Below are 16,912 nucleotides of genomic sequence, written 5' to 3'. Positions count from 1 at the left end.
AGTAAGTAAGTAAGTAACGTAAGTAGTACGTAACGTAAGTAAGTAATAGTAATATATATATATATATATATATATATATATATATATATAAATTTTTTTAATGCTATACACGTGACGGTGAATCTTTGTGCTTGACAATGTGCGAGCTTACACGGCAGGGTGCTTTCAGCAGTGCTTTTTATCGTTTCGCTTCGCTCTGCCGAGTCTGCTTCAGGAGAGTAAACGGGCACCGGATCAGTTGCTTCGTGAATGGGATAATGCCAGGAACGGGGAATCGTAGGAGCGCAGGCAGGAGGAGAAACGAAAGAGGATCTGGGCGTGGAGGGAGAGAGCGTTTCATGGTGGTGAATGGTGAAAGACATACGGGAAGATCATTACGGACGCGTCGGTACGACTTTCCGTTCAACAATCATGACGATATAATACCTCTTCGACAAATGATGCTCTCCACGTGTAGCAACATGAATGTCTTCATAGCCCGTTAGAGATAAATAGAATAGTACCTGTATCACCCTCATCTTCTCCTTGCCTTTACATTTCTCGCTCTTCGAATTTACTGGACAATTTTTTTGCAACTTTCTCTAACTCTCCCGTTCGATTATTTTTTTTCAATCGCGATTCGTTGTTTCTACTTACTCGCTGTAAAACTTTTAACGATCGCGGTCGTACCGCATCGTCCCTCCTCCACGCACCGAGAGAAGTTATCGTTACGATTAAATGATTTCCCGGGGAAATATCGTGGCTAACGACCGCGTAGAGATTTATTTTTTCAACGACTACTGTATAAATATCGTGCAAACAATTTTTTTTTCCCTCGGTGCCGAATTCGTTTGTTATGAGAGAGAGAGGGATCATATTGGACGCTATTCGGCAACAAGAGGGACCAAAAACGTTCGACATGCGGGATCGATCGGCACCTTGGGGGATACCGCTCGATTGGGATATAAGGATAGGAAGTAACAGAAAGCAAAACTGTCTCATGCATCGGCATGCCATTCATAGGATATAGATGGTATAATATGAACGTATTTGTATTGGAAAATGATGTTCGCAGACTCGACACAGTTCGGCGGATTTTGGTGATTGGAAACGGAGAGGTAGGGTTCCAGGTTTCCTTCCTTTTCTTCAGACGGGACGAATTCGAGGGTTGCATTTTTGGGATCGTAGGAATTGAGGAATCTTTAAACAAACGAAGGCATGCTCTAAACATGTGCAAACGATAGGTAGAACTAAATCTCAACTAAAGACAGAAGAGCCTTATATATCAGAGATATAGAAATATATATATGTGTAATATATATATATATATATAGTGAAAAAGTGCGTCTCATATATATATATTCTTGTGTGTGAGATAACATTCGCTAGAGTTTTTATATATATATATACGTAAGCGCTTCACTCGCAAGCTGTCCCTCGCGTTGCCATTATTTTCGCCTGATTGTTGCACGTGTAACAAAGTTGTTATTTAATTTCGTTCGTTAGTGTTATTTACATGTTTCATGTGGCCTATGCAGTTAGTGGCGGTATAAAAAAAAAATAAAAAATGTCGGAAATAATGGCACGCGGGGCAGCCAGCCTGACTTCTATCTTCATAACACGTGGCAAGAGTGAATTAATAAACTAAAGGAGAGAAACGAAACATCTTTACTGACGTAACCACGGTAACCACCAGAAAGAACACTGAGTGTAATGAGTACATATTATTAGATAATATTGATATATTACGATAATGTGAATAGATCTTAAAAACTAGCTGTTCAAAACCTGGATCATCCTCCTGCAAATGCTTTAAGGAAAGACAAAAACACTTGAGTGAGTATAATTAGATATTAATTAGCGTGTCAAAATAGATATCCAAGTTTTAAAAGTGGGGCTGGGAGGAGTGAAAAAAACCAACGGCAACGAACAAAGAGAGTTGCGATTAGGCCCTGTAAAAAACGGTAAGAAAATTCGTTTCTTTCTTTTTCTTTCATCTTTTAATAGCTGAGCTCAAAAATTGGTTATCAGCTTCTGAAAAATCCGTGGCTGCGTGCACCTGGAAAAAATGATTGTGGGCACACTAAAAGGGAGGATTAGGAGACAGAGGCGTTTTAGGAAATTTCGGGAAAGCTAGAATAAGTCGTTGGAGATTTTATTGTCGCAAAAAATCCAAAAATATAAAATCTCGCCAGCCAAAAAAGTAGGGCCATCATCGTTTCGTGTTTCGCGTGAATGCCGTTTTTTTTTTAAAAATCGGAAGAGTGAAGGAGGTTACGAAAAGAACGATAGGAAAGCGATCGGAGTAGCGTGATCGGAGAGGCACGAAAAATACAAAAAGTCGTGCGCGTTCAAAACTTTTGTTCGCGCAAAAAAAAAAGGTAACCCGACCGGAAAAAAGGGCCGTGTCTGTCCTCTTTTCCTCTCTCGTCACGATGGGCGATTCGATAGTTCGTTTCTCGAAACTATAACTGTAACATAAGAACGGCGTGAGAGAAGAGGAAAGCTCATATATATATAATATAATACAGAGTATAATATATTGTATGTATTGTAATTTAATAGAATGTAATAACGTAAATATAATGTAATATAACATGAGTGCAGAGTCACTGGAGAGAAAAGATATACGACATAGAGGACACAGAACAGAAAATCGTGATGAAGGAGAGAGAGAGTAACTGGTTATTTGAGAGTTCGGGAAGAGAGACAGGTGACGAAGTGACGTTAGCGTAATCTGAAATCGAAAGTATACAGTAATGTATATTATATTACGTAATACATTCACCGGATCAAGAATAATACGCGGCGTGTCGTCGCAACCCGCACTGGAACCGCGCGAGAATATAACCGGACTGACTTTTGGCGGGCTTTTATATTTTTGGCTCTCGGATGAGGCGCGTTAATTACTTCATCCCAATATAGTATTCCTTCCTCGCGAAGCTTAGCGTGTGAAATTCGTAGCGACCGCGGCGTTGAGGTTTCTGTCGCGATTACGATCATTTACATGTTTGTTCTACAACATAGACATCGAGATCATATCGTTTTCTCTCTCTCTCTCTCTTTCTCTCTCTCTTTTTATTTTTCTATCAATTAGTACATTGCGATAGCTGTTGAAGAACATAGTATTCATCCTCTCGCGCTGTATGTCACCACGGATTTTACACGTTACTCCTCGCGTGCCTGAGATAAACAGAAAGACTTTCAGTCAGTGTCTGTGATACATACCGTCCTCGTGAGTTCTGACCGAGATAGGATAACTCGGAGGCCCGTCACCTACTCTGGTCCCGGCCAATACCCAGATCCGATACTCGGTCCACTTTTTGAGCTCGTCCAACACGAAACGCGTGTCATTCAGTTTGATATTCCTCGCCTCGGAGTCAGAGCGACCGCTCTCGACGACTTGCAGCCTGTAGTAGGTGATCCTCCCGTTGGAGCGTTCAGCGGCCGGCGGTTCCCACGATACCAATATAGAAGTCGGGCTGATCGCCTTGCCGGTTACATTGCGAGGCGGAGCCCCGGGGACTGTATAACACTCAGTTATAGGAGGGGAAAAAAAACAAAATTGGGGATCATAATCGGTAATTACCGATCGAGCGTACTGGCCTCTAGCTTGAGGTCAAAGGTGAAGATACGAAAAGTTGCATCAAAATTCATTAATTATCGTCGTGGAGCGTAACTACTATTGCTCTGTAGTCGGTATAGTAATTATAAATCAATGAAAACTAATTTTTATAATTAATAATCTTACAAAATTTCATAAGTTTAAATATTTCTTGTTTTAAATCGAAAATTGTAATTAGACATTTTCATATATGAGCGGATAATAGATCGATTAATATGCCACGCGATAAGCGAATTCTCGTATTTCTCGATTTAACATTTTCTCAATGCTGAGACGAACGCACAGTCGATGGTGATTGCCGAGGGATACAACAAAACGGTATGTTTGGCCAAGGTTCAGAGAGGTGTAAAATATTCAAGGTAAAAAGTCATGAATCAATCCTTGAACAGTCGAAAAAAGATGTGATTAGAGACAGTTCTCCCGGAGCGGCTCGTGTTAACTCGGGCGTATAATCCGCAGAGTTAACGAGTTACACGTTTATATAATTGCAAGGGAACGAGACAACGAAAAACTGAACGGACGATAAATCAATCATGTTATTGAGAATGAAAAGAGGTGCCCAAAATGCACACATATATCAATGCAGTGCTTAGTGCAATTTATATGTATGATATGTACGTATATATATAGATATATATATAAAGTGGCATCCAAAAACGGCTTTCTTATTTGCAATGCATGCAGTCATTCTCACTCTCCCACACTTCACTTGTTTCAATGTTATTCTCTATTTTTCTGTCTTTCCCTTTCTTTTTATACGCTCTCTTTTCCTTTTTACTTTCATTATTAAACGCGTTCTCGAAGACGAAAGGTCTTCGCTTTCTTTTTTTCAAAGGCTCTTTCCAAGGTGTTGTGCGTCGATAGCTTACGCTACTTGCAGGAGCGTCTAGCGCTACAGCACCTCCTACCTGCTGTGCCATCGCGATGCACGATCATGCACGAGGATCCAAAAGACTCAGGTGCGTCCTACCCGACATCGCGTAGTAATGTATGGAATATCGGATGGTCGACCGTCTTGCGGCCTCGTGACAATCGCGTATCAGCATGCGTCTGGCACTCCTCGCTGCATGAACTCATTCGATTTATGCATTCGTGCGCGTTCTGCTTACCGTACTGTTTGGTGCGAACCGGATACGGTATCGTCGTGGCACCCTCTCCCCTTTGACTCCTCGCAGCCAGCCAGACGTAATACAAGGTGTTCGGATACAGGCCGGTTAAAGTGTAGTTCTCGGTGACCGGTATCCTGCGATGATGCCTCTCCTGATTCGAGCAGATATGCCGAATAGGATAGATTAATTATCGCTTTTAAAATCGCTCTTTTAAAAATTCTAAAATTTTTTTATCTTCCGAATTTCAGTCTATTCTGTTCCGAACGATTAAAAAAATTTATTTATTCTCTTTAATATTACTATCCAATTAATACGGTATTAGGAGAAGATAAAGAATATTATTAGGATTAAGACACAATGCGTGACGTAAACAAAAAAATAGGATGAGCGACGCACTTTATTGGTAAAAAGAGGAAAGGAATTGAAATTATTATATATAGAAAATTGAATCCCGATTAAATAAAAACTTGTATTTACCGAGCGCTTTTGATATACAATTAAAAAACTGTCTATTAAGCCTTTTGTCCATAACATCTTTCATTTACCACATTGTAAGATATAAAATCATAAAAACTAATTTATTTCACACTGGAATTCAATTTTCCATGTAATTAATGCGGGGTAATTTATTAATTACACGGAAAATTGGGTCCCAGAGAAGTGAGTTAGTTTTCACAGATGATATAACTTATAATATAATGGCGAACAAAAAAATCTTATAAAAGACTTAATAATGGATAGCTTTCAAGCGGTATATCAAAGATAAAAAATTTATAGAATATTCATAGAATATTTTTGATATATCATAGTATAAAAAATATCCATTATTGCCTTGTGTCTCTCTATGTCAATCTATGACATCTTTTGTTCATCGCATTATAAACTGCATTATATGTGAAAACTAACTTATTTCATCAAGACTTAATTTCCCATATAATTAGTGTGAAGATCTTTATTTAAAATACATGTAATTGTCTACCTTTATTAAAAATATATAACTATCTACCTTTGCATAAGTGTCATTCCAATACAGCTCATAGCTGAGAATATTCTCAGCGCTATGAGCGGGCTTGCTCCATTGGAGCGTTACTTTGGTCTCCCCGATATCGACCGCCGTTAACATTTCAGGTTGACTCGGTACCCCTTGCTGTGTTTTGATTTGCACCGGCAGACTAAGAGGTCCAGGACCGACGCTCGTGAGCGCTTGAACTCTTATGGTATAAATCGTATGCGGCGTCAGTTCTGAGATGGTTGTCAACTGGCTGTTATCCACCATTTGATACTGCCACGACGCCATAGGTTGATTCGAATCCGTTGTGTAATATACTTTGTATCCCTATGGAGAGGTATATCGCATGCTCATTAGCGATAATCATCGCAAAAATCGGGAAAATTGAAAGGTAATTTCGAAAAAGACACCGACCGTCACTTGACCGTTCGGGGTTTCCGGTTCATCCCACTGTATGACCATCGTGCTGGAGCTCAACGGCCGTACCTGAACTTTTCGCGGCGCTGTACCGGGTTCTAAAAAAAGAGATTAACTGGTTTTTAGCGTTATTAGGGAGACCAGACGAAAAGCAACCAAAATACACACGAAACCGTGGAAGGGCAGTACATGTCAGTTAGTCACATGATAAGAAATTCTCTAAAAATAAAGACCCTTCAAAAAACAAACTGTAAGAAGCCAAGTGCGATGTAAATATAGAGAAAAGAAGGATGAAATTTTATTTTTCGTCACTACGACACTACAGTGTGATAAATAGATACATTTTTAAAAATTCATACTGGACGCAATTAAATACAAAGATATACGGAAAGAACGATTTTGCTGAAATATCTAAAAATTCAGCTATATACAGATCTGAAAATAATTTTGTTGCTTCATCAAAATAATTACGTAGGAATCTCAAGCATGATGAGTAATGCTGCAAAAAGTTTCGACATTCTAGCAATCAATTTAAGGGTTCTACATAGGTAATTATTCCAACGATTCCAACGATTGTTCCCAGATCTGTATTTAACTAAATTTTTAGATGCTTCAGCATAATCGTCTTTTCCCAGACGCAGGTGTGCATGTAACGATGTATATTAAAAGTGATAAAGTGTGCACGTATATGTGTGAATGAAAGTCGTGTGTGCGCAAAAAACGAAACTATAGGAAACCAAAATCAAAAACTACAAAGAAATCGTGTACCACTACGGCACTCTTAGTATATGATTTGACTTACTGGCACCTCCATTTGTTGATTCCGCTATTAAAAAAAGTCAAACGATTATTATCAATTCTCGATATATCGGCTGATATTCATAATCAATTCTTATTTCAAGATCGTCTTAAGTAATGTCTTAAGATGTTAATATAGCTCTGATTAGTTTATGACATCTTAAGACTGTACTTAAGACTGTACTAAGACTTAAATATAAGATTATGAATACCGGCCATAAATGGGTAGTAAATGCGAAGTGAAAATACGAACTGCGAGAGCAGTACGTGTCTCCTTCGTATTTTCACGAGGTGAGAAGTGTGCTATACTATTCTGTTAGGAAAGGTGCAATTTCGCGTGCTGTCTTCCCCGCGTACTCGTTTCTCGCGTTCCTCCCCTCTTTTGCAAAAAAGAAAAAAAGGAGACGGAGACGTGTCTGAGACAGAAAAAGATAGAAGAGAGAGAGAGAGGAAGGGGGGGGGGAGGAGAGAAAAAAAGAGAGAAGAGAGAGATATGAAAGAGTGAGAGGCTGGAGAATGTAGAGGTTGGAGATATAGTAAAAATACACAAATAACATGAGACGTCGAAGCGCGGCGAAACGCTGTGGAACGGCCTCGCAAAAACACTAATACACTGGTGCAACAAAGAGCAGTTGGGGAAGAGGGTGATAGGTGAAAAAAATTTTCTTGTCACTTACATGGATCAAATCGTGCGTCCGCGGCGGACAGCATGGAAAAAATACAGAATTTCCCTCAAAAAATGTGCGTAAAAATTCGCTCCTCTTTCTCGATGGTGTGTACAAAAATTCTATCTACGTGCAAAAAATTCACGTTCATGTCGAAGTAGTGCCGTTCCTTCACTACACCTTTATGTTACTGCCTTCGATCCTCACGATTATGGATACGCGAAAAAAAGGATCGTCGGGTTCGAAGTGCATTCGCGTTTTAACCGGCGAACTTTACTGCGAGACGTATGTTCATTGCGAAGCACAGAAATGAAATGTGAGTTGATTTATGAGTGGGTTTAATTTGTCGTAGCGGTTGATGATACAGACGCCCAATCTAATTTACGTGTACATTAAAGATGATTGATTTAATAGATGCTGTTACTTTTTTTTTGTAAAACTTGATTAAATAATAAATTCAAAATTACAAGAAAAAAAAGTTGATAAAATAAGAAGCATTTCTTCAGAAACGATATTTTCCTTCTTTTGTTAATTTGACATGAAAGCAGCGAATTGAAAGAAAATCTTTTTTTAATTTACAAGCAATTCTATATAATAATATATTCATAATAATAATTCATAATAATAATAATTCAAATGTTAGTTTACCGATCTACTGTTATAGATACACAACATAAACAGCGATTTATCTGAAAATTTTTGATATTTTTATAAATGTTACGGGATTAGAAATATCATTCATGGTTGCCACCTTTGAATTAGTGTTCCATTTTCATGCTCTGGAGATCGTACAATTTTTTGCCAAAGATCAATTACCACAAAAAAGTCATCAGACTTAATTTGCCGGAGAGTTTTAAAATCGGAGGGAAATCAATACTTAAAAAAAAAAAAAAAAAAAAAAAAAAAATACATCAAAATTTTGAGCGATAAATTGAAAATTTTTTCCATTTACGAAGTTCAAAAAGTCATAGTCTCCAGCCTAAAACTGGAGCGGGGGGCAACCATGAGCGCAAACCATATATTGCAGAAGAAGGGAAATAATCGTTTCTAATCATGTTAGAAGCATAAAAACGACTAGAGAATATTACGATAGTAAATGCTGTAGTACTGACTTGTTTCACCAGTGGTGACTATCACCGGGGCACTTGGGGGACCACGCCCGATGCTATTCACGGCTATAACGTAGAGCTCGTATTCCGTATAAGGGCTGAGACTCCTAACGTGATAGTACATCGTCGTGATACCAGATATCTCGGCATATGCTTGATTCACATGCTTCGGTTTATGCTGAATTACGTAATACTGCAGCTCATCCGGTCCTTTGTAGGACCAGCTCAGCTTCACCGACGTCGCAGTGATGTCGGACACTTGAACGTTCTCTGGTGGACCGGGAAGAGCTGCAGGAGAGTGAAATTATTACAGCTTTATCTCTCTACCATTTATAAATATTGCGTCTAAGTTACACAGAATGAAATATTATTTATTCAAGCATCCGAAGTCAGTGTAAACGTCGCAACATTTGAGAACTTTTAGAAAAAATATAAACGTTAAATTTATTAACCATGATGTGTGAACAATAAAAATATTTATAAAAATCCTTTTTCAAATAGTCCTTAGAGGAAAATTGCTTTTCGGCTTATAATGATTGTTATTATCATATTCAAAATTTAAACTAGCTCCTCGATTATTTTATCTAGTGAATGCAATGATTAATCGGTTCGCATCACTTAATCCATGATCTGAAAAAGGTGATTAATAAATGTTTATTTATCTAATTCTAAGAAGTAATTTCAAGGAAAGTTCTTTCTTATTTTAAGATTGTCTTAAAATATTAATATAATCCTGTGACTTATGACATGTTAAAACTATATTTAAGATTTTAAATATAACAATCAATTATGAATATCCTAAAGTAAAAAAATTCGATACGAACATTGAACTTTCACCATTGTGGTTGCGTCAATTACACCGAGATCGCTGGCGGCTGTGCACGTATAATTGGCAGACTCTTTAATGTCAGTGAGCATCAGAACATTTTTGCCAACTGGCAGATTGTCTTCCGGTGTCAAATCGGTTGCTGGGTCCTTTCTCCATTTGACATAGGGCATAGGCGCACCCACGGCGACACAGGTGAGATTCAGCGAACCGCCTAACATCACCTCGCTCACCGTTGGTGGAGGAATCGAGAAGCTTGGTGAAACACGACGTACTGAAGCACAGTATAATCGTCAGGATGAATACTTTATTCTTTAGTCGACTAAATTTTAATTAATCGAATGTCTTTCGATTTTTCGATTTTTTAAAATTTATTGTAGTTTCATCTTGCATTGACATAAGAATTATATTAAAACAAGATACAAATGTCAATATTTCTATTTGTTCATTGAAATTTTCAAAGTAATTCATGAAAATTTCGAAATGCTTAATTAATTGTATCTTTTTCTCTAGTTGTTACTTTTGAAAGAAATAATATGTCTTTAGATTATATGCATAATCGTTGGCAGCAAATAAGTTACATTACGTTGATGAAGAGCAGGTAATTATTTATTTATTTAACAGTACGAGTAACATATTAAATCGAAATGCAAATAGGCGTAACGGCGTATCCAATTAGGGAATAATTACATGCGGACGTTTTACGATGGAAAATTAACTGTACACAGCGAAAATTCGCGAAGCACAAAACTCTGAACGATTATTCTGCAAAGCCGTTGCGCAGATTTTGTAAATAGGTGATTAAACAAAAACGCGTAACCATCGGCATTCGAGATCGCGGCAAGAACGCAAGCGTACGTGAGTCGCGCGAGTCTTTTGTGCCGCCTGTTTAGTTTAATTACGTTCTAATGCGTTGCATTAATTACAAACAGGAAAACGTCTACGTTTACGGCATTGGCGTGACTGTACGACGAGCTGCGTTCATTATTTGGACAACGACAATATCTTTTTTCAAATCTGCTAATTTTCATTAGAATATATTTTTCTTTTTCTTATTCATAATATTGTATTTTATAAGCTACGTAAGAATACCGCTAAAGAATGATTTTTCTAACAAAGACAATGAAATGTTATATAATTATAATTACGAAATGCGCTCGAAAAATTAACTAATTTAATCTACAATATTTGCATACAAGCATTCGTAAATGCTGTACTAATATACTAAATTACCTTTTACGTATAATGTAGTTGACTTGGAGTACTCTGTGCCTACGGAATTGTTAGCAACGCATTCGTATTTTCCTTGATCGCTTACGTCGGATTCGGTGATCTGCAAAGCACCTGAAACATAAAAATGCAGAATATTCTATTAAAAATATATTCTCATCAATATTATCGATTACAATAGCACTTTTATGTACAAGCTCGATGTAAACAAAAAATTATCTCTTGTATTTCTCGTGATGTTATCTGGATATTTGTATAGTTACATACACATGAATTTTATTGCATTAATTACATTTGTTTACACTGTAAATAATAGTAATTTGATAAATTAAAAATTTTTTTCAGTTCACAAACTAAACAAGATAATTCTTATAGGTCTTTTCGCTTTTTCTAATGCTATAGATAGTCATTGAAGCAAATTGCTAATAAAATTGAAATCTGTTACATCATATTTTCGAGAAAATCAAATTAAAATGTCAAAAATAACATTCTGAGCTATTTTAAATTAAAATATAGCATAAAATACGACGTAATAGGATGATTCTAACGACAAACGATTTATAAAAATCACCTATTAGATTGACTGCTTTGTATAACAAATTACAAATTATAGATAAAAAAGAAAGAAACTTAATATATATTACTATCGTTATTATTACTGATTTTTTTAAATAGTAATATTCGTAATATTTTTAATTAATATAACCAGATTTTTTATTTAATAGCGCAGATTTATTAGGTCATCAGAAATAATGTGAGAATGGATGTCGAAATACTTTTTAGTTCTGAGCAATCTCCGTTTTGTACAATTAAATTTAAAAGTATGATAATATGTATGCGGTAACGAGCTCGACGGAACCACGTTTGAGTGGACGTCTATATATTCTCTGCCGCTCGTCGCGTCTTTTACTTCATTTTCCCACTGCTAATAGAGTTCCTACCACGTTCTGCGGAGACGTTGAGCTCGGTAGGATTGGAAAAGGTCGACTCCTCTTGTCGTCCTTCTTTTTTTCACCCTTCCTCTCTTTTTCCCTGACTCATACATTGCGTTCGATTCTCAGGTTCGTGCGGGGGTTCCACGATATATCAGTTAGATCATGATACCATGATGATGAACTGACCGTTGCGAGGCATGTGATTATCTTCGCCGACGTCACTACCAGCTCGGTATAATTCAAACCCTTCCCGTGACTTCTCCACCAATAAAAGAACCGCCCTACCCATTCGTAAAATAAACACTATCGAATATCGGGAATCGAGAATAGAACAGGGGATTGTCGCTGGGATCGATTGTTCGCTTTTAATATTTCTAACATTTTATCAATGACGGTTGTAATTAGAGGATGATCGTAGGTAAGATAAACGGCTAGTGCAAATAAATTTTAAAGGATGTCGTAACGCTTCGATTACATGAAACTATTCTTTTCTTGTTGAATAGCCACTCGTCTCCGCAATCAAAGACGATATGATAGCAAATCTTTTCCTCTTACCTTCCACAAGTAAATCGAATAAAGTTTTTTAAGTGATTACAGATTTTATGTGATTACAAAAAGCAATTAGTTTCGAGCGATGCTTCTGATGCATAGTCGCATGATGGAATAAGATGATATCTGTTGCAAAAACGAAACACATGGATTGCGGCGTATTTTGTCTGATCGTATATGAATCGCGTCAAGCTATCGAGATAAAAACGTGATTATAATAGGTGGACCGGTTTACTTTGAAACTCGCAGTAAACTATATGGAATATTTTTCCCCCGGAAGACAAATATCAGACATGGACCGATGTGTTGTTTCCCTTGTGAGTGAACAAACGAACGAATTGAAACGTACGAATTGTTAAAGGGTTTGGTTATTATGGCTCCCGGCTTAAAACGGAGCCCACAATTATCGACGTGACCTGGCGCAGCTGTTAATTTTGCAGACTGCCGAATTTTCTGCCGGCTTCTGATTTCGAAATTCGTTATCCGTCTGAGTAGATTCACGTGCCATACGTGGCGTTTTTCTGCGCATTGCGATCGTGACTTTGATCGTGGAGGAAAGAAATGATGAAGACGGAGGCTGTGATGTAATTAGAATTTTTGAAAGTTTGTTCCTCACTTTTAATTAAAAATCTTCATCTTTTTATATCTATAGCTATTTCAACAAGTTATTATCTTAATTCTCAACTACAGTAACATTTATCATTTGGATCTGAAGCGAAACTTTTTGGACAATTATATAATCCAATTGCTATGAGATTTTAAATTGTAGATAAAAAAAGCTTTGAACCTTCCTCTATCAATCGCCATAAGACGGAAATTCAATTGCATTACTTCAAACAGGATACTTTAGAACTTAGGTGTAGTTGTGATAGTTGATCATTATTCATTTTCAATCTTTTATCTTCATTTTTTATTAAACATTTGATTTTATTAATTTATACCAATCATTTAATAAAATTAAAAAAATGATTTTGATCGTTGTAGATAACTAATTGAGAGTTTGTAAAAAAATGTATAGTATTGATTATAATTAGAATATAATATCTAAATCTAACGTAAAATCAATTTTATGTACATATAATAGAATAACGTACAATTTATTTTATATATGTAATAGAAATAGACTGTGAGAGCGTTTTAACTTTGCACCAGGCACGATTTATCGAGATAGTCCTGGTAAGGAAAGAACTCGCCTAGGATAGAATTCGATAAAGTATTTGGTAGATAGACGGGAAAGAAACGGAAGAGAGAGTAAGGGTCGAGGGTAGAAAACACTCCATCACGAGTGAGAAGTGAGGCGGACTGATATCGCGTACGATCGGAATACGTAATCGTGCCTCATCTACAATTTCCCGTAAGCCGACCAGGAAGGAACGCCGCGAGGTCGTATTGTTATCCCGATGGAATCACGTGCGCATTGTTAGCGCACCGAGGCGAAAAAGTTATACCTGGCGAAGAGTATAGCCCAACACGTTATTTGTCCGCCATCCGGAAAATTTCCCTTCATGCGAACATCAAATATACAAAGAATATATCGACTTCTTGATTCTTTTAATAATTTTTAGATTTAAAGAAGAAAAGTTACACTGAAAGAAAAGATTGGTTGCTGCAACAATTTAGATAGTAAAATATGGCATAGCATTTTTAATCAGCTGCAGTAACCAGTTTTTGATTGTAGCAGCAAATTTTTAGTTGCGTTAGCCTATCCGCAATGTCAGTATATGATTTCATATTTTACTATCTTTGATTACATATTTTAACTAAATTGTTACAGCAATCAATCCTTTCTTTCAGTGTAGCATTTCCGTTAGATTCAAAATGGAATATGAACTTGAAATTTATTGGGCTACTATCATTTTTAATCGACGTTTTTTTTAATCTTTTCTAATTAATTTTCACTTTAACTTAACCCTTGTCGACATGTAAAATTTTCACTCTTTGTCCGCAATCTTCATCCTGAATTTCAGTACAAATTTTTACATTGTTCCGGACTGTATAAAAATCTGAAAAAATTCTTTCATACTTGTGAAAGCTTTAATAACAAGTTTTTTTTAATATCATAAAAGTTGGATTAAAAGTTTATTTTACTTATTTTTTACAGATTTAAATTTATGTATTAGAAACTCACAATTAATAATTCGACTATATCCTTAAAATATCTATATCTAACATTGCCGGTATAGTTAATATCAAACACCTCCAAACTATGACTCTGACAAACTTCCACGTCTATTGGAATTTATTTTTCAATTCGGCAAATAATTTATATTTCAGTCTCTACTGAGATAACTATTTGTAATTTTTTCAAATTGATACGCGCGCGTGTGTATGTATGTGAGAGATTGCAAATTATTTTTAAAAAGTGAAGTTTTTACTTTTTAAAGAAATTTTAATGTTAATGGTTTATTAATTATCTACATCGCAATTTAACATTTTTAATAACTTATGCTCGCGCGCGCACACAGTTAAATTACATTATAACGAGAAATTTCTTCAAGCACATCAATATTAAAAAATAATTAATATATTTTTTCTTCATTTTATGGATTTTATTAACGATGGTATTAAAGTTCCACTTTCTGATCGAAATGTCATATCTTCTTTTATTGTGTACATGCAAAATGCAAAGAACAATACAGAATTAACAGGTAAACACTCGAATATACTATTGACTCAAAGATAATATTTCTATGGTGTAATAGCCATTTAAAATATTCATAGGGCTGTGTAGAAGTACGTGTTACCGGCGATAATAAACAATTAGATCTCGAATACGCGTGGACCTGATTCAAAATGAACGGTACATCATGCGAGCTGTTTCTTATAAATTTTAAATAATCAACATGCGCGCGCAAATCGCTATAAATATGATCGGTATATATTATGACAGAGAACATGAAGAGACATTTGCGTTAAAAGCCACCGACATAATACCTGTTCAACTTTTCATAATCCCAGTTTATCACATTGATCGCCGGATAGTATGTCAAAGTCAGGAATATTTTAAATAGAAATGGAAATAGTTGAATAGATAATACGATGTATCTTCCTGAGATCCTTCAGTGAAAAATTGTTTTTATTCTCTGAAACTAGATATAAAAAATTTATGCATATTCTTTCAGTATTCTTTGACTTTTTAGTGTTACTTTTTGAAATAAATGCTAAATACATATCGTATGAATTTGTAACTCAAATACATCGCTTTTTCAAATTTAATTTGCAATCAAAAAGTATGGTAGTTCGTACTTATTTTTTATTTTAATGATACATTTATGTATATCATTACATACAACACACACGCACACACACACACACACACACACACACACACGCGCGCGCGCGCGCGCGCGCACGCACGCACGCACGCACGCACACACGCACGCACGCACACATTATTAAAAGAAAATGTTGTAGGTACTGAGTGTGTACGGAGAAAAAAAAGTTGTTAACGTGATTAAATGCGTTTAGTTCGTAATGATTATTTAATTCAAAGATTTATATATTTGGATTAACAAAATCTTGTAATTTAAAACATGTTATTTATTTGAATTAATAAATATTTGCTTGTTGAACTAATATTTTTTTGAGACAGCAACTTTTTTCTCAGTGTATATCTTGAAACAATTTTAATACTGCTCTTTTATCTTGAAGATAGATGCAAACTTAGATATTTATACATATACATGTGTAAATGTCTAAGTTTGTGCTGTATTTTACAATAAGAAACACAAGAAATGGATTCAAGCGCATTTTTAATATCGTATCTCCCATATATAAAATTATGGAAACCGCTTCTGTTTCTATGTTTTATTTCGGCGACAATATAATGTCTTGTTTTTATTAAATAGTTGTTATTGGTACATTTTGTTTTTACATCCACGAGATTGTGCAACAAGACGTGCAACGTGGCTGAATAAAAATAATAGATGAATAGTGAATACCACAGCCCTCTCGCGCACGGTCGATCGATATTCTCAGTACATGACAATTAACGATTTTTACGAACTTTGGTATACAAAGCAATAGCAGATTTTTTATGAAAAAAAATCGGCTTCAAACTCATTGAGGAATTTGTTATCGATAACTTAGATAAAGGTTCGAGATGAGTGAGCTATTAAATGAACATTTAGCTTGCAATTTCCCGCTTTTTAGTTATAAGAAAAGTAGAATCGGTGTATATTATCAAGATCCTTTATAAATTATTATGTTTTATAAATAAAAAATTATATAATATATTAATTCTTTATTAATTTGTCTGAAGTATGAAAGTTACTTCCGGCTTTACAAATGTATATAAATGCCGTTTATATATATTATCATATTTGTTTAACAATTGCAAATTGTTTAACAATTAATTTTGTATTTATCTTTAGCAAAAGAATGTACAAAATATTATTTATTAATTTTTATTTAATTGTAAATCATTAAAAAGAACAATGACAATTGAGATATAATATTTGGGTGTGAGCAACACTACACGACTAATTACATTAAGATTAGTTAAATTGAAAAAATTCTGTTTTATAAAATGTAGGATACTAATATATTAAATAAATATATTAAGACTATTCCGGGAATAATTACCTGATTATTTTTATGTAAATGATCAGATGAAACGTTTTTAGATCTCAATTAATTTCTAGAAAATGAATATTTTAATT

At 35.4% G+C, this 16,912-nt stretch overlaps 1 protein-coding gene across 1 annotated transcript in view; it reads right to left on the bottom strand.

Annotated features, from left to right (window-relative positions):
• LOC105620971 (tyrosine-protein phosphatase Lar) overlaps positions 1 to 16,912 on the bottom strand; it is a 146,639-nt gene that overhangs the window by 13,031 nt on the left and 116,696 nt on the right. The window contains exons 4-11 of the mRNA XM_012202449.1: positions 10,771 to 10,881; positions 9,536 to 9,811; positions 8,715 to 8,999; positions 6,942 to 6,965; positions 6,137 to 6,237; positions 5,720 to 6,049; positions 4,714 to 4,864; positions 3,208 to 3,504 (exon numbers count right to left, since the gene is read on the bottom strand). Of these exons, the coding sequence (XP_012057839.1) occupies positions 3,208 to 3,504; positions 4,714 to 4,864; positions 5,720 to 6,049; positions 6,137 to 6,237; positions 6,942 to 6,965; positions 8,715 to 8,999; positions 9,536 to 9,811; positions 10,771 to 10,881 (1,575 nt within the window). The remainder of the gene's footprint in view (positions 1 to 3,207; positions 3,505 to 4,713; positions 4,865 to 5,719; positions 6,050 to 6,136; positions 6,238 to 6,941; positions 6,966 to 8,714; positions 9,000 to 9,535; positions 9,812 to 10,770; positions 10,882 to 16,912) is intronic.

Source organism: Atta cephalotes (assembly GCF_000143395.1).
Source record: "Atta cephalotes unplaced genomic scaffold scaffold00002, whole genome shotgun sequence".
NCBI classification, from domain to species: Eukaryota; Metazoa; Arthropoda; class Insecta; order Hymenoptera; family Formicidae; genus Atta; species Atta cephalotes.
This window is presented reverse-complemented; position numbering and strand designations above follow the sequence as displayed.